The sequence below is a fragment of the Rhizophagus irregularis genome, chromosome 6, assembly GCF_026210795.1.
Source record: "Rhizophagus irregularis chromosome 6, complete sequence".
Lineage (NCBI taxonomy): Eukaryota > Fungi > Glomeromycota > Glomeromycetes > Glomerales > Glomeraceae > Rhizophagus > Rhizophagus irregularis.
The window spans coordinates 3,208,245-3,229,560 of NC_089434.1; the positions used below are offsets into that span (position 1 = coordinate 3,208,245).

Genomic DNA, 21,316 nt, shown 5'->3' on the forward strand with positions numbered 1-21,316 from the left:
CATCGATGGTCACGTGAGCGTGAAATTTTTGAATAAAATAGAAATTTCTTTTTACGCGTCTTTTTACATTAAAGCTATTAACTATTCTAATTCGCAATGTACACGAACTCTGTGGTTCGTCCTTTGATTGACACCACAAAAAGAACAAGAGAAACTAAGAGCACATTGTTCTATGAAAGGGACAAAGTCCAAGGATTATGTGAAGAAATCAATCTTTTAAAGCAAGTAACTGAAGTGGTTAACGATAATAATGAATATTTGAATCAGGAAAAAAAATATGTTTATAATACTATTCAAAAAAAAAAATTGAATGTAATTCAATTATATCACTTTCAAAGAATTCAAAAAAACAAAGATGCTGCAAGTAGAGAAACGCGTTTAACTCAAAATGAATTAAATAGATTATCTGATCGGGAACAATCATTTTATAAAAAATATGAGCAACTTATTCAAGATTATAAAAGTAAATGTCCAGAATCTCTTTACATATCCAATGAATTACATGCTCCTAAAAGGCCTTATGTGGTCGTTCGGGTGATTGAAAATGTCGGAGAAGTGGTGACCAAGAATGGTATTATCGAATTGCTCAAAGGAAGTCAAACTATGGTTAGAGAAGCAGATTCAATAATTGCAAAACTGATAAAGATGGGTTACCTCAAAAAAATTGATAGTTATTAATGAAGTGATACACCACTTATAGCGTTAAACTATATACTAAACTGGTTATTATTCTGTTCCCTGAATATTTTTTTTTTTTGGTTAATGTTAATATAATTAAATTCTATTCAATTTATAATTACGTATGCGAAATTATACTTATGTATTGTGTTATATAGATGTAATAGATATAATTTTTAACCGCAATAATTTATTTATGGTTGTTTTTGAATTTTATTTTAGATTTCTGATAACTTTCTCTTCTTCGTGTCTTTGTCTTTTTCTTTTCCTTTTTCTTTCTTCTTACTTGCGGTATCTTCTAAGTTGTCCTCAACCTCTGTATCATTATCATCGGAACCTCCACTATCGGAATCGCTTATTTCAACGTCCCTATAATATAAAAAAAAGTAAAATGAGTATAAAATAAAGCTAATGCATAAAAAATAACATTTAGACGCTTACCACATTGACAATGAAGCAATGGTATTTTTTGAAGAGCCTATAGAAGCATCATTTTTTTTATTTATACCTGGCTTTTGGAGAGCTGATATATAAAGCATAAATTTATTAGTAAACTATCTTTATATAAAATAGAGATTGATTTAAAATGAATAATATAATATACCTTCGGCAACTGTGTTTTGTACCTTCTCCTTCATTTCTTCGCTAGCCTTTAAGTAAGCAGTGTCATCAAAACGATGCTTTTTTGTTGAAGGTTCACGCAAACCTTCTTCAATTTTCTTTTTTACTTTTTCCCTTTGAGCACGTTGACGTTCTGGCTCTTGCTCAAGATGGTCAGCCAATCTATATGAAAAATCAGAATTTGGTAATAAGTTTTTTTTTTTAAAAAAAAAGAATTGGTAATAATATGAGTTGTAATAAATAAAGTACCTTCTAGCCTCATTAACGGTTCTTAATCTACGTCCATTCAAATCACGACATGCTTCAAAGTTAGTAGTTTTTTGGCTTGCCATCTTACCTCCTTGTGCTCTTAACATAGAACCAAAACCTCCTTTTCCACCAAGAATGCGAATTCTAAGGTTAACGTTTACAAACTCCTCATTTTCGAAAATAGGAGCATGATCGTTTAATAACTTTCCGGATGTTGTATAAAGATATTGATCCTTAGGTTCAAGCAAGAGTCGTTTATATACGACTTGTTTTATATCGAATATAGTTATGTGAGCATCTGTTGGAAAAGTCAAGCACATCGTTTTCTTGTCACTAAATAAAGTCACGATCACCGATCGGTACTTTTGTTCAGACTTTTCTTTAAAAACATTGTTTGAAAGATCGTCAAATGGAGAATACGAAAAGTTATATACAGGCTCAATAGGGAATAATGTAGTTGCCATAATTGAAATTATTTGTTTAAATCTGGTACTGATTATGAACAGTACAAGTCAGAAATCGTAAGAAAACAAAAACACAAAAAGCAAGCCATTTGAACATGATCTGACAAATTATCTGTATTTTCACGTGATTTATACCTAAATTAAACTATAACCAATTATCACCAAGTACGTGAAAAGTCATAATTAGATTATTTAAAAATTCAACCAACTTCTCTCTGGTTTATAACGATAAAAAAAATAAAAAAATGAGACGTTCTTTTGTATACATCGTATTATTATCATGGCAATTTTTCGTGTTGCTATTATGTACAATAATATCAGCACAAGAATCTAGCGAGCGTAGTTTTGTTATAACTGATTTGAAATTAGCAGTTACAACGTCTGACTCCGTTAGAAAACTAACTGAAAGGTAACTGATTTTTTTTTTCTTGCTTTAAAACGTTATTATTTTTTTCCAAAATTAACCTCTTTTTTTTACGTGACTAATATTTGAAAGTGTTGAATATCCATCTTCACTTGATAAACCGATTGAATTATCTCACGGAGATAATTTAAAAATTATTTTCTCCCTTCGTGACAAAGAGACCAAAAAAGGAATTCAACCTCATCAATCGATGATTATTTTAAGTTCTAAACAAACAGAAAATCAAATACCAATAATTGTAACAGTAAGAGATAATGGCAAAGCTCGCGCTGAGTTAAATATGTTAGATATACCCGAAAATCTTTTTTTAGGAAATTATTCTCTTAATCTTATAATTGGAACTTTTTCTCATAATAACCCAATTAATTATCAAATTGGAACTGTTAATATTGATGTTCCATATTTATCCCCTGTTCTCATTAAATATGGTCCAAAACCCGAAATTCACCACATTTTTAGACCTGATCAAAAGTTACCTCCAACAATTATATCATATAGTTTTGTGATAATCGTATTATTGCCCTGGTTATTCTTAATTGGAGCGGTATGTATTTATTATTTAAAAACTTTTTGATTTCGATTTATTTATAAATAATCATTAATCTTATTCTTTTTATCAAAAAAAACAGTGGATACATCTTGGTGTCAATATTTCATTCTTGACAAGTGAACCTGGCTCACTTCCAGTTATAATTAGTTTCTTGTTTACATTATTGGCTATTGAAATCTTATTTTATAATTATTGGACACATTTAAACATATTTCAAACATTATCATGGTTATCTGGATTAAGTATTTTGGCATTTCTCTCAGGTCAAAAAGCTCTAAGTGATGTGCAAGGATGGAGACTTAAAGGACTTAGATAATTCGAATATTTAGATCTATTATAATGTAATTTAATTTTTTCTTGATGATTGATTAAAGAAACGAATCAGCTACCTGATATAATTCAAAAAGCCTTCTAGTATTTGTAACTATGCTTTGTATCAAGTGAAGATATTTCTTTAAGCAATTTTTTCAATGTACCATAAATTTATAGAGTAAGCTATTGTGATGATTTTCGATAAAAAATCTCTTTATATATAAATGAATATTATAGAAATCACATAATTGTTTTTTTCAATTATTCAATACACTATACTCTCTCATTTTCTTTTTCTTCATTTACGAGAAGTATCATCTCTTCAAGACAACGTTCAAGTAAATCTTGTGTTATGGGATCAGCCGGACGAATTCCTAACGACTATTATTTTATCACGTAATATTAAATTATAAATAATAGTAAATATTTGACCTTTATTGTAAATGGGGATATGACTAAATGAAAAAATAATAAAACCTCGTGATAATACATAACCGCTTCTTCGTACTCTTCTTTCACGTGATAACAATATCCGATGGCCGTTAACGCGCTTGGGCTTGGCGGAGTCATGGTCGTAACTTTCTGAAAGTACGTAATTGCGGCGTCCAAATCTCTAATAAAAACATTTTGATATGATATGTTTTCAATTCGAAAGTGCTATAATATTAAAACGAAAAAATTACCCCATCTTTCTGAACGCATGTCCAAGGTTCATCCACGTAGTTTCCCATACTTGTGGTCTACATTTTGTCTCTTCTACTAATATTAAAGCCCTTTTAAAATAATCGATAGCAGTTGCATTGTTTAATTTTTGATAATACATTACGCCCAATTCATTATAAACTAAAGGATCCCCTTCGCAAAGCTGAAGGCTAGTTGACAAATATTCATCCGCCGATAAAAGATTATTTGCTTGAAGATGCTGCATGCCGATAAAAAGATATGGGATATGCGAACTGAGATAATGAAAAGAAAGAAATTTTTATTTCTTCTAATCATGCTTCAAAAATTATAGCAAAAAAGTCGAATTAAAATTAAAAACATAATACCCTTCATATAATTTTGCTGCTGTAGAGTACGCCGTTATGGCTTGGTCATGTTCAGATTCTACAGCGAACGAATGACCAAATCCTATCCATGCTGGCCCATAATGAGAATCCATAGTCGATGCCTTGCTATAACAGACGTGTTAAATCACACTAAGATATAAGAGGCAACATATTTTTTTTTGCAAATACCTAAAATATCTCCTAGATTCATCATTCTGTCCTATAAGATAATAATAACATCCAACTCCAAACCATGTTACGGGAATATCTGGGGAATGTTCTACGAGTTCGTGAGCTAATAAAAACAATTTATTTTTTTCTCGTAATTCATGAAGACAAACAATATGAATTGGAAGACAAGCTGGATTGTGAGTGTCGAGTTCAAGAATTTTTGAAGTAATTTCAAGGCATTCCTTGAATCTACATTGTGAATATAATTCTTCTGCGCGACTTAATAATACATCAATATTATTTGATAATCGCCATACTTCCTCTAATTCAGCTCGCGCCTCCTGAATTTCCGTAACATGATCATACTGTATAATAATACATTAATATGTTAATTAATTTTTAGGTCTGAAATATGTAAAAAATATGATTATTGAAATACGATCCTGTAATACCTTTTGAAGCATTGATATATAGTTCATTCTTACGAATCTTGCTTCCTCACAATCCAGTTGTTCTTCATATTTTAATGAATTAATGAAGTCCCATTCTATTTTACAGTCAATAAAAAGTAATTAAAAACATAATATAGATAGAACGAAATTCATTCAAAAATAATTGCTAAATACCTTCTTTAACCGTCATCATATGATTACTTACTAATTCATGAAATGCCTATTTTTAATTAATTCCATAATAAAATAACAAATAAATCTACACTCAAATTAATTCCAATTGTAAATACATTTTTCACGACTACCAACCTCATAACATTTTACATCTAATTCTAATGCTTCCTTAAAGCACTTTTTGGCACTGTCAAGATTAGCTTGTTGAGAGAGTGCATAGCCTCGTAGATAACATATGGATGCTTCAAGCTACATGTGTATGGAAAAATGATTATTAATAATTTATTATAAATATTGCAGTTTCGAAAGTAATTGATTTTAATTTTATATAACCTGAATGCCTCCTTCCGTGTTTTTCACTAATGATCTATAACCTTTAGCCAAAATTCTAAACTCAATAAAAGAATTTTTAAAAATAAAAGATATATTATCAATTTTGACAAACCTCTATCAGCAAAAGTATTTTCTTCACCTAAAAGTTCTAACGCTTCCTGATATTTTTCTTGTTTGATCTAATAGATAAAATAAATAAAAATGAGAAATAATTGGAATATGGGTGAATCTTATAATAATTATTCTAAGAAAAATAAAAAATAGACAATACATTTCTTCGCTGATCAACTTATGATCATTATTCATTTCATACTCACGCAACACTTTGCGGCTAAAAATCTACATGCGACACTAGTATCCATTAATTTCCAAATTAATTTTTGTGCTCTAACATATTGACCCATATTATAATATATTTGTGCTAGCCAAAATACATCATTTGAATCGCCTATAAATTAATCAAGTTTAAAAGCATTATTAATTGGAAATAAAATAAAGACTGTAGTAAAATTACCTGTGATGGTCACAACTTTATTCCCCCAAAACGCCGCAGTTTCATATAAATTCTTCAGATAAGCATCATGTCTCCAATATCTTAGCTTATCTTCCATCTTAAGATTCGTACTACTAGACGAATTACTTCCCAAACTTGTTCTAGCATCATAATATGGAGAATGAGGAAGTGGATATTTAAAAGGTGGAGGTGGCGTAGCTATAAGACTTGGTGTAGCAGATGCACTATTATTACGAAGAAAAGAGCATGGTGTAGCAAGAGGATCTGGGAGTTGAGGAGGTACATTATTATTACTTGGGCGACGCGGAGGACTAGTCATCGGGTTTGTCACGAAAGTGCCGACTTCAGTAGAATTATTTGTGTCGTAATTTGTGTTATTTGCGTTCGAATTGCTGGGGTTGATAAGATTATTTATACTCATTGTCGCGGTTGTGGGAGTAGAATTACTATAATTATTGTTATTGTTGTTGTTGTCACTACTAGTGTTGTTCATATTCAAATTTGACAACTATTGGTATAAAAATCCGGAAAAGTTTTTCTTATGATCACTGATCAACATAATCCAAATTATGTTTATACAGATAACGATAATCTAAGATATTCAAATTTATTTCGTTATAAACTTATGAATGTTCGAAAAATATTATAAGAACTTTTTTAAACCTCCGCTTTGCATTATAATAAAATCGTGCAAAATGTCACAATTGCCTGGAAATGAAAAATATTCAAATTGGACTAAAAAACAACTTATCGAAAAACTCTTATTTTACGAATCAAACCTTGAAGAAAACACTTTAAATTCTACAAATTCCCAGATAATTCTAACAAAAAAGGTAGATAAAAAGAATAAAAAATCAACTTCTGCTAGGCCTTTTGACTGGTCAAAATATTCAATAAGAAGTATTGCTTTAAAAATCGCTTATTTGGGTTGGAATTATAGTGGTTTCGCCTCTCAGGGAAATGAAGATGATTTTCCTTCTATTGAAGGTCATTTGTTTAAATCTTTGTTAAATGCAAAATTAATAGCTGATCCATCGGATTGTAATTTTTCTAAATGTGGCAGGACCGATAAAGGTGTTAGTGGATTGGGTCAAGTAGTTTCATTAGACGTCAGATCAAATCTTCCAAAAAATACCTCCTCTGACATAACTAATAATAAGAAAATTGAAGAAGTGCCATATATTGATACTTTAAATAGGTTATTACCAGATGATATTAGAATATTAGCTTGGGCTCCTGTTGATAAAGATTTCAGTGCAAGATTTAATTGTAAATCTAGAAAATACAAATATTTTTTCGTTCGTGGAAATTTAGATATAGAGTTAATGCGTGAAGCGGCAAACCGATTTCTTGGAACTCATGATTTTCGTAATTTTTGTAAAGTTGATGGTTCTAAACAAATTACTAATTTTGAACGCACTATACTCGAAGCAAGAATTGATCCAGTGCAATACAAGCATCAGGATAATCCTTTAGAATTCAGAGAATTTTATGTATTTAACTTGCGTGGAACAGCATTTTTGTGGCATCAAGTTAGATTTATGATGTCAATTCTTTTTTTAATAGGACAAAAGTTAGAATCTCCATCTATCATTGACAACCTTTTGGATATCACAAAAACGCCTGCTAAGCCTAATTATGAAATGGCTAGCGAGATTCCGTTGGTGTTATACGATTGTGAATTTGATAATCTTGAATGGCAATATGGACGTGATTCCGGCACTTCGTTCAATACTCTCTCAAGACTTTATAAACATGTTTATGGACAGTGGTACATTCATACGACAAAATCTTTAGTTTATTCAACACTTCTTTACGATCTTGGCGAAATGTCTTTAAATCAAATAATGCAAAATGAAATGAAAGAACAAAATACGCAAAACAAGTCGTTAAAAGATTTTGTTTATTCCGATAATAATATAATAACTTCATCAACTAATGCATCAACTTCTATTATTCTTGGAGGCGGCAAAGAACATAGAATTCGCAATTATGTTAAGATTTCTAATAAGAAAACGTGTGATACAGCAGAAAGCAAGAATGAAAAGTATAAAGTAAAAAGAATCAAATTAGATAACAATGAAATAGAAACATAAAAATGTTTTACGGTACGTTAATCAATATAATACTTTTATTAAACTTTCATTGGAAATTAGAATCTCAGCTATTTATAAAGATAAATTTGGCTACCTATCCAAGAATAATTATATAAACCTACTAAGTATCCTCGGTTTAATGAGAAGTATATTGAAAAACATAAGAAACAACTCCTTGATTAACTTCCAGCTTCAGAATCGAATCTTTAATCTTGAGAAGATCTGATCCTCCAGTAAAATGATCCCATCTTTTACGGGGAAAAAATTAGCATTAAACAGCGAAATTTTCGATGAATGTATATTATAATATGATAAAACTTACGAACTCGTGTCTCCATAGACCATTTTTTCACTGGGAAGCCTTGGAAGAACTTGAACTCCTTCAATACATCTTTTGCACTTAAAAGTACTATGAGTATCGCATATAGTGTCTGGATCAAATTGGAACAGACGTCTTAATGATTCAAGTGAAAAGTGTCTTTCTACACCTTCTTCCTCGTCAACAACACATGATGAGAGAGATTGCTTGTGTGATTGACGTTGAAAAATTTTTTCCTCAATCGTTCCAGTCGCAATAAATCGATATATAAAGCCTTTAATATTGATATTAAGGATTAAACCTCCAAAAAAAGGGCTATCTATAATACAATCATAGTACCATTATTTGTTAAACTTACATTGTTTCTTTTGTCCATCTCTCCAAATTCTTGCCAGTGCCTAAGCAACGAAGTAAACGATAACTATACGTCAGTAAAACAATACTCTAATAAATTAAAAGAAGTATAATTACCTGTTGATCTGAAGCTGGATTCCAGTCTAGTTGTGAATATAAGCATATTAATTTATCTGCCTAATTATTTAATTGTCATTCTTTAAAGAAACAAAACGTACCAGGATCAAATAATACAAGACGATTTGCCCCAATTAAATTTATACCACATCCACCCGCTTTACTACTTAATAGAAAAACAAATTCTGGGTTATTTGGATTATTAAACTGATTTACAAGTTCCTGACGTTTTTTTATCGACATAGAACCATCAAGCCGCAGACATTCATATCTTTAAAAGATTAAAGCAAATATTAGCGTTGATAATACGGAAATGATTGGCCAAAGACAAAGACACCATTACTTTTTCATCCGGCATAATTTTTCGAATAGATCCAGTGTTTGAGTATAGTTTGAAATCAGGACAATCTTATCGTTTGTCTCATTCTTAATTTTTGCCAACATTCTATGTGAAAAAGAGAAATATATACATGATATTATTCAAAGTACGTTCGTTTCAAGCAATAAACGTTATAAAATTTACCTATCCAAAACCAACATTTTACCAGAAAATTCTGGTCTAACTATCCGAGCCTTTTCCTTTATTGAATATCCTTGTGGAAAACATTTTTCTGACCTTTTAAGATCCTTTGGAAGGTCTAGCAAATCGGGATGATTGCACAACTTTTTAAGGATAGTTATAGCTGTAATTGAAGCCATTAGAATATGTATAAAACTAGCATCCTGTTATCTATTTGAAAGAACATACCCTTAAGAGGTTGTGAACCTATACCACGCAAGAGATGTTGAATTTCAGGAGATGTCATGAACAATTCGTACAAAGACAATTGGAATTCACTTAATCGGCAAAATACGACATGTTCGTATTTTATGGGCACTTGAAAATTTATCAAATGAAGTTAATTTATCACTTTAAAATAACTTGAACTATTTTTAAAATTGAGTAAATCACACACAATATTTTGATAAAATATCGTTGCTTCGTCTTATAATGAATTTGCTCACGACGCTCCATAATTCAGCTAATTTTTGATCACTAATAGATCGTTCATGCTCAGTTGCATCAGCATCTCTACCACGAAGAATAGGGTTTTCATAATTTCTGCGAAATTCGTTGGGTGTACCAAGTAGTCCAGGATTGGCGAAATTTAAAAGTGAAAAATATTCTGAAAGGTCATTCTAAATAATAAACAGAAATTATTTTAGCGTAAATAAAATATATTTAATAATGTTCTTGTAATCACCTGAATTGGTGTCCCAGATAAAATTACTCTTCGTTGTACTTGAAGTGAATTTAAAGCTTGAAATGTTAACGAATCTATAAAATACAAAAATGATTCATATAATTGAATGACGTGTCAAATTATAAAGCAATCATTAAAGGATCATTTACTTGAATTTTTTAGTCGATGTCCTTCATCACATAAAAGTAGGCCGATTTTACTATCTTTTAATTCTGCAATGTTTGTACGTAATGTCTCATACGAAACAATCAAAACTTTTCGATGTAATTTTGAAATGGTAGAATAAAATGATATTACTATGTTATGTATTCTCAAACAAGGATCCAATAATTCCGACATACCAGGATAAATAATTGTTCGACCCTGAGAAATAGCAAATTGCCTTAATTCTTTCAACACGTTTTCTTTACCCCCCTTGTTATCGATCACTAACGGTTTTATTCGTAAAGTACCAAGCCATTTAACTAATTAATTAACTCTTATGATTAATTTCTAAAAAACATTATTACGTTATACTAATAGGACAGTTGACAGTTGGCTTGCCTAGCTCATTAGCCCAATTTGTTACAAGGCTTGATGGACAAACAATGATACATTTTTCTATTGTTTTCTTGTTAAATTCAGGCGATTGTTTAAGTAGCGTCCACAGAAGTGTGATACACTGAAGCTATATTACATGAATTTTAAAATTATAATTCATTGATAATAATTTCTTTAAGGTTTGATCAAAATTCTTACAGTTTTCCCAAGACCCATTTCATCTGCCATAATACATCTGCAAAAAAAAAAAAAATATTAAAAAAAAAAGAAAATAATAACTTTAAATTCTCACGATGTGTACCCGTAAACTCCTTCTACAGTTCTTCCAGTTGTACAGTTATAAAGAAACTTGTTGAATATTGAATTAACCAAAGATTATGAGAGTTCGCAACCAAATAATTTTTTAACATTCATAACATCATTTTCATACAAACCATACCTTTACACCATCGATCTGATGAGGGCGAAGTTTTTGTCCCAAGATTGGATCTAAACCGATTATCAAAATATGTATAATATTTGCTAGATAATAAAAATTTTTAAAACTTCAATGTATATCTTACCAACGATTACAGGAATTTTCATATTATCCGGGTTTTTAGTTCCCAAAATTTCTGCTACGGATTTATCCTTCCCTTTAATATTTTCTTGCAAGTTATCTAGATCATCCAAAGGATCATAAAGTATAATTGCATTTTGTGCTTTAGGATCATGTGCGGGCTTTACAGCTGTAGGAAATTTATGCAGAGTTCCCACTTGTGATTTTCGTTGGCCATTCTCAAGTTGCCTGATAAAAGTAGGAATTTTAAAAGGACGCGAAAATTTCTTTAATGATTGGCTAAAAGAAAAGGTCGGCCTAACATAATTAAATTTATTGGAATTTTCAGGTGATACATCGTTGGTATTCCTTTCTTTAAGTACTTTTAATTTCTTGTGAGGAAGTTTTTCATTGTTTGAATCTTCTACATTGGAAATATTTTTATCTTTATTCGAAATATCAATTTTAGCGCGTTTTGCAGGATATGTAACTGAATATTTGACGCTCTTATAAGAAAGAGTTTCCTGAGAAGCTTGTTCTTTTTTATCGGCTACATTTGATCGAGGAAACTTAAAAGGGGTTTTAAAATCATTATTCTTAATACTTTTACGCATTTGTAATTATTTTTGAAGATTATGATTTAAAGAGCTAAAAATGGTAATAGATGCAAGTAGTGCAACTGTGAAAGTAGTGAATTTATAAATTATTTTAAAAAAAAAATCGCGTGTGACGTAATTCGCGAACTCACGTGACATATAATGCAGTAAGTACAGTTCACCCTCGCTATAGTGAATTTTTATATAGTGAATAATTTGCTATAGTAAAGAAAAGCTCAGGTACGGATTTTCTATATAAATAATAATTCTTAATACAGTTCACCTTCGCTATAGCGAATCCCTTACTATAGTGAATCTTAACCTTCAGCCCATGAGCTTCACTATAGCGAGGGTGAACTGTAATTGAATTGGTTTAAAATACTTTATCTTACTGACAGTTTTAATTAATTCTTTTATTTATCTAATCTTTTAAAGAAATTTTACTATATAATAAATTATATTTGATTAAAATATATAATTGTTCTTTTCTTTCAAATTAAGTAAATTACTAATTTTTAATTTTTATTATTATTAAAAGAGATTAAAAATCTATAGCTAGATTTAATAAAGATTAAAGGTTCTTAGTTATTTTTATATTTTTTAGTTATTTAGGCAAAGTTTTTTACTTATTTTTTATATTATATTTAATCTATTTCTACTAAGTAAATAACAAATTATAATTCTACTAATTATGGAATAAATTATATAAAGAATTATTACTTTAACCTACAATAAATTAATTTTTTGTTTCATGTAAACTCTTCTTTTAATCAAGGATACTGAGTATAATGTTAAAAAAAAAAATCAATTCTTTAAATTATAATAAGATCATCTTTTTATTAGTTTAATATTTATATGTCTGAAAACTGTTTTTGCTGTTGGAAATATCTACAAAAATGTAAAAATATTAAATCTTAGTTGTTAAGAAAAAATTTTTCAAAAAAAATACTAAATTATTAATATTTACTTTATTAAGGTTCTGGATATTTTATTTTTATTATTTTTATTTCAAGTTTTGTGAGTTTATGCAAATCCACTATTATTTGATAGTGAATAGTTTAACTGGAAATTGCAAAGCTGATAATGCTAATTTACTACCAGCATTATTAGTTATTTGCAATTGTCCACAACTAATCAAAAGATTGGAAGTTAAAAAAAAAGCAAGACACAATTCGAAGCTTATAATATGTACACAAGTAGAAATTTTCATCAAAATTAAATAATATTTTTTTTTTGTCTCTGTTCTACCCAGCCATTTACATCAAATTAAATCTCTTTCGCTGGTTTTGCCATTACTAATTCAATTAAAGGAATGATACTATATGATTGACTAATAATAAATAATAATGATAAAATAATTAATTATTTATACAGAAAATTCCGGTTTCCTTAATGTAATGACATCTTCTCCATCTTTGTACAAAGATATCATAGAAGGAATCGTGATAAAAAGAATTGTTCTTAAGTATAAATGTGAAAAGTTCTGTTTTTTCTTTCTCAAATTAAGAAGCCTTCGCCAAAGTGATGTGCAAAGGAATAATCATTGTGGTTATAATTATTCCTTATCGGAGTGCCCATTGTGTGGTGCAGGAAATAAGGTGAACGCTGTCCACTTTCATAACCATTTCTTCTTGGACTAATAATAAAAGGATTGATTTTCAATCATAAAACTAAAATATGTAAATAATAACAATTTAAATTTTATTACCTTGTAGGATCCACCTAAATCGAAAAGAATGAGAAATATAACAAAGATACAATTTTAATGAATTATTATATACGTGTACCCTATAAGTCAAAATAAAATGAAAATAATGAAATAATAACAATAATTTGTCAGAAAAGACGATAATCATTTACCTCACTTTCGTCTTCATAGATGAGATCTTTATCAATCCTAACGTACCAACTTGGTACCCAGCCACGCTCATCATTAATTTCACAATATAACCAATGATCTTGTTTTTTATATATACGAAGCGTATCATCTTTTTTTATATTGAGTTCTTCATAATCAATTAAAGCAACGCCTCGTCCAACATATGGACTATCATCATCCATCATATCCCCTCCATTTACGCTTGTTTCAAGCAAGAAATTAGCTGGAACCCATCCAGTTTGACCATCCTTTTCGACAAAACACCAACCACCATCTTTGCTTCTAATTTTGAAAACATCTCCAACAATTACATTAAGTTCATCATCAAGTTCTGGAACGTATGGATAAATAGCAACTGCTGTGCCATTACCCTCCACCAGATCCACAGAATAATCATTTGATGTTTGATATTCAGAGGATTGTTGATTTGAAGAAGGCATTGGATAATTTTCGTCAGGCGCTGGTGGCAATTCTTTGTTTAAAAATTGAGTTGTACGTCGTTTCGATTTATTTGCCTTCAATGAATTAATAATTTCCTCAGCTGTAGCAACAGGTGATTTAATCTCTTTAATATTTTTTAACATAAAAACTGGATTTTGATTCGCTTCCTTTAATTTTTGGAATAATAATAAAGGTTTTTCATCATAGCTCAAACAACGTTCTGTCGTGTGATCTGTGAAAATATTGAAAGTATCGAGATTATGCTATCAATATATAAAACCTAAAGATTCATAAATTTATCTCAAGTCAATGAATTTACCTGGACTTCCGTAACAGATGAATAATGCATATTGACGCCAATCATCTGTAATTTTATATTTTTTTAGAGCAGCCGGTAGGACTTTGTAACACGGATCTTCAAGTGACACTCGAAAACTTTTATAAGATTCAGCTTCTCGATTAGCATTAGCATTTTGATTGTTACCAAAAAATTTTATGGAACCATTTTGCGTGTCATTGATTGTTACTTGAGGCGTGTTTGGTTTCTATATAACATAAAGATAAATAAAAAATATATTTATAAATTTTTAAATATAATATACATATATGTAAGAAACTAACTTACATCAAAATCATTATTGTGATAACGGTTACGATTTCCATCGCGTGGTGAGTGAGGAGAAGGTGGCGCACTTGAACCATCCGATGAATATGTCGGTGATTTCGAGTAGTTTGTTATACTTATGCCAGGAACTGTAACGGACAGGTTTGCCTTTACGTTACCATACTTCATTTTATTAGGACTTCTTTCCGGCTCAGGTAATGGCTATTCGAATTTTATGTATAAATTTTCGATGAAGTTTAAATAGGTATACTTCCGAGCCTTTTAACAAAAATTCTCCTAAAATTAATTTGAACCTTATTTTCTTTAGCCATTTTCCAAAAGTCATCTCGTAATCTTGATAAGTCAGTTGATAATTTTTGAATTTCTTTCGACAAATGTGAAATCAATGCATCTAGTTAAATTTAAAAATTTTAGTTAAATATGATATTAAATAACGAATCTCAAAAATAATTGTTATTTGTATTTATTTCAAAATACCTCTCTCTTGAATTGCGCTTTCAATTTTACGAAGGTCTGGAATTCCATTCGTAACGCTCATTGCCTGAAAAATGAATTGGTAAAAATTATCAAATTATTCAAGCTAAAATAAAAAACACAAATTAAGAGTTATACGTACACTTTCAAATTCTGCAGCTATTGTAAAGAGCCAAAAATAAAAAAATTAAATTTAAGCGATATAACAGAACGAATTTAATTTTTTAAAAAGATCACACTTACAAGGAGGAATATATTCGCCAATCTCGACAGGTATATTATGCTGTATTTTCAGGTTATATATAGCCTTCAGTATGGAAACTCGGTGGCCGACCGAACGTATACCAAGGTCTTTGAGTGCTTCATGGTCTAAATGAACCAAGATCTCCCCACTTATACCTTGTTCTGAGATGAAAGGTTGCAAAGGTTAACCGCTGAAAAAGCAATAACGACGAAACGGTTCGAGATTTCTGGTAAATTGGAGGATTTTCAAAGTACCTTTTAGTTGTGATTCATATGAGGAATAACCAAGAGAAGAAAGCCAGGCATGTACTTTATTCACATCCCAGGAGGTTACAGATTCCGTTGTTCGGTCCATGGGGTAATTGGAGTAGACGGTTTTTATCAAGTATTCTTTGGTAGAACAAATTTTAATTTTGTTCTGAAAACATGTGTTCAAATTTAATAACAAAACTAGCCACCCACCGCACCACGGAAAAGGGTTGTGGTACGAGGTGATCAGCCATCACGAGGATCAATTTTCTTTTTTATGCCATAAAACTTTTCAACCCGGCCGGCGTTAAGAATTTATTGTCGGGATCTAGTTTATTACTAATTTTTTTTATATTTCTATGTATATTATTTTACATACACCCATTAATTATAATAGGCAAATAAACAGCCAAAAGTATATTCTATTAATACATGAATGATTAGAAGTATTTTATTAATTTTGCTTTAGCACGCGAAAATTCGTAGCTTTGTAATACAAGAGTCATGTGATTGAAGATCGCACCATTTTATGAAGCTGTGATCAAATAGTTAATTTATTACATATAATTACAGAATATAAAGATAGATTTTCAAATCTATTTTAAAAAACAATTGCACCAGCAATTATTTTCATCATTATAATAATATGAAATGTAAGAAATAATTTAAGAATATTTTTTAGATCATTCAATATTCAATCCTACTCTATTGATATATTCAAGTGCATCAGGAATTCGCCTATTTAAAACAAATAAAAATGTAAATAAAATTAAAATCCAAATTAACAATCGCTTTTAAAGTAAAAAAAAAATTCTTACTTAAAGAAATGATCACTCCCAACTCTATCCGTTATTCCAGCACGTATAAATAACTTCCTTTGATTTTCACGCAATTTTACAAAAAATACATTAACTCCACGTTGATGATATGCTACAATAATTTCCAAAAGAATTTGCACAGCACTAAATAATTATAATTGATTGTGAATTTTTTTATTATTAAGTCAACGTAAATTCGTAATAAAAAAACTATATTAACTATATACATACCTAGCATCAATATCTTCCATTGTTTCTATATCAAATATTACATTCTCAATTGGAGACATCCGAGCTTCTTCAGAAGGATGAACACTCATATCACCGAATTCTTCCAGACGCCTTAACCGATCTTTAAGTTGACCAGTGTTGGCGAAGTACAAGGGTTCAGAAATTCTAACAACGAGCACTCCTTCAACATGTTCAGCTTGGTCAGGAAAATCTTTTATAGGTTTGAAACGGTTTGTATCACCTATCCTACCCTATAATTGCAAATACAATTGGTTTTTAATAAAAGGTAAGTAAAAAGAAAGAAACCCATTATTTAACTATAAGCACTTACTAATAATGTAATACGTGGATAAGTAGAATGTTTAACCACAAGTATTAACGATAAGGCAACTGAAATTAATGTGCCATATTCAATAGAAATAAAAATAGTGGAGAAAAAGGTCAAAAAGAGTAAAGCAAAATCTTTCCATGCTTTAATCTTGTACATGAAATATAAATCATGTGGAAGTTCTTCTAACAGGGATATAGCAGCAACTGTGACAATTGCTGCTAATACTGGTTTCGGCAGATAATAAAATGCACTAAGAAGGAAAAGTAAGCATAAAAGTACAAGTGTAGCATTAATGAGCCCTGCTAATTGAGTCTTGGCACCAGCTCTATCATTAATACCACTCCTCGCCATACCACCATAAGCAGCGAAGCATTGGAAAAAACTTCCAACTAAATTTGCTGTACCCAAGGCAACTAGCTCACGGTTGGCACTAACAGCATAATTATGTTTTGTCGCATAAGTTTTTGTGACTACAATAGATTCTACAAAACCGATAACAGATATCAAAGCAGCTGCTTCAAAACAATCCCTAAGATGAGAATGATTTGGAAAAGGGAGTTGGAAACTAGGGAATCCACCTCCTTTAATTGATCCAAGAATATCGACACCATCTTCATCCCAATTAAGAATATTACACAATATTGTAAATATAATAACACATATTAAAATTTCCGGTGCGAATTGCACTTGTGGCCATCGTTTGGACAATTTTTTTTTGATGAAGCCAGTTATTAAAAGAAAAGCAAGACTTGAGAATGAAACCATGGTAGTTAATATATGAGCATGATCAAGATGTGTAATAATATAGACAAAAGTTTCAACTGATGACGATGCGTGACCGATTCCATCCTTTGCAGCTGTCTCAGATAACTTGAACATAACCAAAAGTTGTTCGATCATAATTACAATTGCCACAGCAGAAATAAATCCACGCAAAAGAGCACGAGACAATACAGAATCCAAGAATCCTAATCGAACTATACCAAGAATAAACGTCAAAATACCCACAAAAAATGTTATTAAACCTGCGATTAAAATAGCAGATACTTCGTCACCCTCTTTGTCCATATATCGTTGTTGTTGTACTACAGAAGAACCTATAAGCATAGATACAAGTGCTTCTGGTCCAATAACTAATTGTCTAGGTATATAATTAAATCAGTTAGAATACAATAATGAGTAACTAATTTCAAATAATATAATATTTTACTTTGAAGTGCCAAGAAATGAATAAATGGCTCCAGGTATGACGACAGCATATAAACCATGAACAGGTGGAAGCTTTGCCAACACAGAATATGACAAAGCAGAGGGCAACAAAATGGCTGTTACAGTTAAACCGGCTAAAAAGTCTTCAATGAATATTTGTATAGAATAAGTTGGTAACCAACTGAAAACCGGAACATAATATCTAAGCCGAGTTTTGAAAGTTATCCATGAGTCACTATGTCTATTATTAGTTTGAGGAGCTAAATTTAAGAATTGTGAGAAAGTGATTTACTTGCAGAACGAATAAGAAGAGCTATTTTATGTTGAACGTAATACCTGATCCATCGGGTGCTGTAAGTGGAGTTACTTCCGTAAGTTGTTCTTCGTCAGTATCGTATTGACTACCTTATAATTTTATTCGTAAAATAAATAATTTAGACTCTTTTCGTACTTAGTGTAAGATAGAAGCGAATTCATACCAAACTCAGTAGGTGTCGACGATTCGCGCGGCGAATGCGACATTTTCTTTAAGAAATCCTTTGTTAAGAGTAATCCGATAGAAACAAATGAAAGCTTAATTTTTTTTTTTTTTTAAGGGAAATTTCTTGGCAAATATTAAGATATCGAAAATATTAAAAATATTGTTGGCTGAAATTTTGCGTCGAATAACATTTTTCAATCAACAACAGCGGATAATTCTAGGCTCGCGTAACAAACAAATCAAAGGATTTTCAATATCAGATATGCCAACTTATGTATGAGAGTATGACTCAGCCTTTTTACTAATAGGCTCAACTTTTTTAGCCTCAACTTTCTCACGGAGCCTGGATAACGAATTATAGTAATTGTCCTACGGTAGTTAGTAAGTACATGTGATAATTAGATTAAACAGATCTTTGATCTTTAATGGCAAAATTAGATTTTTTAGCAATGTTTTTAAAGACACGAAATAAAGCGCGAAATTAAGTATTAATATAAATTTATTTGGCTTATTTTAGTTAACAATTTGTGCGGGTTCGTAAAATTTTATTACGAAACACTCATGAGCATTTACATATAGAAAAATTATGAAGGAAAATATAACGATATCCAACTTTCCCACCCAATTACATTAAAGAAATAAAAAACCAATTTATATAAAATGTTCCTCCATTAAAAGAAAAAAAAAATTAGGATCGTTCACCACGAAGTCGTCTAGCGAGTTGAATATCTTTAGGTTGAATTGTAACACGTTTTGCATGAATGGCCGCTAAATTCGTATCTTCGAATAATGCAACCTAATTTCCAAAATAAGATATTTTACGATTATTAATTGATGTAATTTATGTATTATGTATATTTGTTAATACTTTTGAACTTACCAAGTAGGCTTCGGCAGCTTCCTGAAGAGCTCCAATGGCTGAACTTTGGAAACGTAAGTCAGTTTTGAAGTCTTGTGCGATTTCACGTACCAAGCGTTGGAATGGAAGCTTTCGAATCAACAGTTCAGTGGACTTTTGATAGCGTCTAATTTCTCTAAGAGCGACGGTACCTGGTCTATAACGATGCGGCTAATAAAATAAAATACAGAAAATAAAGAATAAATGTAAATGGAGGTAAGCTTAACGTCATAAAAAAAATATTATCGTATTTATTTTACCTTCTTAACACCACCGGCAGCTGGAGCGCTTTTTCGTGCAGCTTTAGTAGCAAGTTGTTTGCGGGGAGCTTTTCCACCAGTTGATTTACGAGCAGTTTGCTTTGTTCTGGCCATTGTTATATTTTTATATTTTTTTTAGAAGTTTATAATATTAAGAAAATGTTTAATAAGGGGGGGTGAACTAGGTAATATTTGTAAGAAGAAAAATTGGGAGTAAGTTAAAAATTCGCCCTTTATATAGCTTTTGATTTTACGCGTCAACCTAAAATGATTGTTTTGATGATTCGACGTGATTCTTAAAGAATCACAAACTGAACGCGCGCAAACGTGACATACGTGACCATTCAAAACTTCTCAAAATAGTAAAAAATAGAAAAAATAAGAAGAATATCCAAATATAACTTAGATATGTAACACGGTTACACGTCGTAATCAGTATTATTGAGTAATTGTAACTGAATATGTATATGTTTATTACGGACGCGACAAAAACTTAATCACAGTACGTGTATCGTGATTCATCACCTGACACGTTAAATAATAAAGCGCGAAACAATTTCAACAATTTCAGGAAAAAACAATAAAAACAATTGTTGCGCGTTGCTGACCGAGACGCGATCAGATCAGGTATATATAAAGGCATCCTTCTGGCCTTCCACATTTCTTCAGAAAATTTTCAAAAAAAAAAAACTTTTATCCCTCGCCTTGAAATTAGGTTACCCCATTATTTTTTTTTATACCCCGTAAAAATAATACAATAAACAATGTCTGGACGTGGCAAAGGTGGAAAAGGTCTTGGAAAAGGAGGAGCAAAACGCCATCGCAAAATTCTTCGAGATAACATTCAAGTAAGAAATAATAATAATAATAACTTTGAAAAACTTCTTTTGTTCGTTTCGAATTTTTATTTATTTCTTTCTTCAAAAAATAAAAATAGGGTATTACTAAACCTGCTATCAGACGTCTCGCACGTAGAGGTGGTGTAAAACGTATTTCAGGTCTTATTTATGAAGAAACTCGTGGAGTACTCAAAGTTTTCCTTGAAAACGTAATCCGAGATGCAGTAACCTACACAGAACATGCAAAACGCAAGACAGTAACGTCTCTAGACGTCGGTAAGTTCCATGTTCATTATAAAATTCATTCTCATATTCATTTGTATTCCGTTTATTGATAAAAAAAAAAAATTTTTCTTTTCAAGTCTATGCTCTCAAACGCCAAGGACGCACTCTCTACGGTTTTGGAGGTTAAACCGTTTCAACCTATTCAACCCTATCGGAAACAAGAAACTTTTTATTATTGCGAGCCTCATTATTTCATATTCATAAAAAAATATTTTTTTTTTTCTTCTATAATGCTGGACTTTGATGTTATATTTTATT

The 21,316-nt window shown here is 30.6% G+C and overlaps 10 protein-coding genes across 11 annotated transcripts; 4 read left to right on the forward strand and 6 right to left on the reverse strand.

Annotated features, from left to right (window-relative positions):
* The first annotated feature begins 65 nt into the window (after positions 1–65).
* OCT59_026439 (uncharacterized protein) lies at positions 66–862 on the forward strand. The gene has a single exon (XM_025324240.2). It carries the CDS (start codon positions 97–99, stop codon positions 676–678), a length of 582 nt encoding a protein of 193 aa, XP_025187250.1. The 5' UTR covers positions 66–96; the 3' UTR covers positions 679–862.
* On the reverse strand, positions 724–2,087 carry OCT59_026440 (uncharacterized protein). The gene is made up of 4 exons (XM_025310008.2): positions 1,549–2,087; positions 1,283–1,461; positions 1,120–1,201; positions 724–1,047 (listed from the first exon to the last, which is right to left on the reverse strand). Exons 1-4 carry the CDS (start codon positions 2,010–2,012, stop codon positions 897–899), a joined length of 876 nt encoding a protein of 291 aa, XP_025187251.1. The 5' UTR covers positions 2,013–2,087; the 3' UTR covers positions 724–896.
* Positions 2,088–2,204: 117 nt separating this feature from the next.
* OCT59_026441 (uncharacterized protein) lies at positions 2,205–3,410 on the forward strand. The gene is made up of 3 exons (XM_025313459.2): positions 2,205–2,421; positions 2,509–2,980; positions 3,066–3,410. Exons 1-3 carry the CDS (start codon positions 2,258–2,260, stop codon positions 3,300–3,302), a joined length of 873 nt encoding a protein of 290 aa, XP_025187252.1. The 5' UTR covers positions 2,205–2,257; the 3' UTR covers positions 3,303–3,410.
* A 161-nt stretch (positions 3,411–3,571) lies between these two features.
* OCT59_026442 (uncharacterized protein) lies at positions 3,572–6,634 on the reverse strand (the record flags this gene model as incomplete). The annotated part of the gene is made up of 13 exons (XM_066143166.1): positions 5,992–6,634; positions 5,821–5,925; positions 5,749–5,765; positions 5,590–5,656; positions 5,478–5,518; positions 5,280–5,393; positions 5,145–5,190; positions 4,971–5,065; positions 4,537–4,883; positions 4,348–4,473; positions 3,982–4,254; positions 3,776–3,911; positions 3,572–3,679 (listed from the first exon to the last, which is right to left on the reverse strand). The coding sequence occupies exons 1-13, from the start codon at positions 6,482–6,484 to the stop codon at positions 3,572–3,574; spliced, it is 1,968 nt and encodes a 655-aa protein (XP_065992708.1). The 5' UTR covers positions 6,485–6,634.
* Positions 6,635–6,686: 52 nt separating this feature from the next.
* On the forward strand, positions 6,687–8,087 carry OCT59_026443 (uncharacterized protein; the record flags this gene model as incomplete). Its single annotated transcript, XM_025323235.1, has 1 exon — positions 6,687–8,087. One exon carries the CDS (start codon positions 6,687–6,689, stop codon positions 8,085–8,087), a length of 1,401 nt encoding a protein of 466 aa, XP_025187254.1.
* Positions 8,088–8,223: 136 nt separating this feature from the next.
* OCT59_026444 (uncharacterized protein) lies at positions 8,224–11,813 on the reverse strand (the record flags this gene model as incomplete). The annotated part of the gene is made up of 17 exons (XM_066143167.1): positions 8,224–8,335; positions 8,410–8,680; positions 8,765–8,804; positions 8,878–8,903; positions 8,979–9,148; positions 9,221–9,322; positions 9,401–9,560; positions 9,626–9,754; positions 9,834–10,056; positions 10,122–10,195; positions 10,271–10,375; positions 10,463–10,585; positions 10,665–10,788; positions 10,860–10,896; positions 10,963–11,009; positions 11,101–11,150; positions 11,225–11,813. 17 exons carry the CDS (start codon positions 11,811–11,813, stop codon positions 8,224–8,226), a joined length of 2,382 nt encoding a protein of 793 aa, XP_065992709.1.
* Positions 11,814–12,760: 947 nt separating this feature from the next.
* Positions 12,761–15,812, reverse strand: OCT59_026445 (uncharacterized protein; the record flags this gene model as incomplete). 2 transcript variants are annotated; one of them, XM_066143169.1, is made up of 10 exons in its annotated part: positions 12,761–13,431; positions 13,504–13,583; positions 13,656–14,347; positions 14,435–14,660; positions 14,741–14,941; positions 15,034–15,131; positions 15,218–15,281; positions 15,357–15,373; positions 15,458–15,619; positions 15,713–15,812. In XM_066143169.1, 9 exons carry the CDS (start codon positions 15,810–15,812, stop codon positions 13,569–13,571), a joined length of 1,575 nt encoding a protein of 524 aa, XP_065992711.1. In that variant the 3' UTR covers positions 12,761–13,431; positions 13,504–13,568. The 2 variants fall into 2 exon arrangements, with proteins under 2 accessions (XP_065992711.1, XP_065992710.1); XM_066143168.1 differs by having other exon boundaries at positions 13,504–14,347.
* Positions 15,813–16,214: 402 nt separating this feature from the next.
* OCT59_026446 (uncharacterized protein) lies at positions 16,215–18,817 on the reverse strand (the record flags this gene model as incomplete). Its single annotated transcript, XM_025324241.2, has 7 exons — positions 16,215–16,444; positions 16,525–16,668; positions 16,756–17,006; positions 17,087–18,227; positions 18,297–18,555; positions 18,632–18,700; positions 18,775–18,817. The coding sequence occupies 7 exons, from the start codon at positions 18,815–18,817 to the stop codon at positions 16,390–16,392; spliced, it is 1,962 nt and encodes a 653-aa protein (XP_025187257.1). The 3' UTR covers positions 16,215–16,389.
* A 428-nt stretch (positions 18,818–19,245) lies between these two features.
* OCT59_026447 (histone H3.1) lies at positions 19,246–20,143 on the reverse strand. The gene is made up of 3 exons (XM_025309010.2): positions 19,935–20,143; positions 19,657–19,845; positions 19,246–19,572 (listed from the first exon to the last, which is right to left on the reverse strand). Exons 1-3 carry the CDS (start codon positions 20,046–20,048, stop codon positions 19,465–19,467), a joined length of 411 nt encoding a protein of 136 aa, XP_025187258.1. The 5' UTR covers positions 20,049–20,143; the 3' UTR covers positions 19,246–19,464.
* A 458-nt stretch (positions 20,144–20,601) lies between these two features.
* OCT59_026448 (uncharacterized protein) lies at positions 20,602–21,185 on the forward strand (the record flags this gene model as incomplete). Its single annotated transcript, XM_025313460.2, has 3 exons — positions 20,602–20,782; positions 20,872–21,049; positions 21,136–21,185. Exons 1-3 carry the CDS (start codon positions 20,699–20,701, stop codon positions 21,183–21,185), a joined length of 312 nt encoding a protein of 103 aa, XP_025187259.1. The 5' UTR covers positions 20,602–20,698.
* Positions 21,186–21,316: the final 131 nt, after the last annotated feature.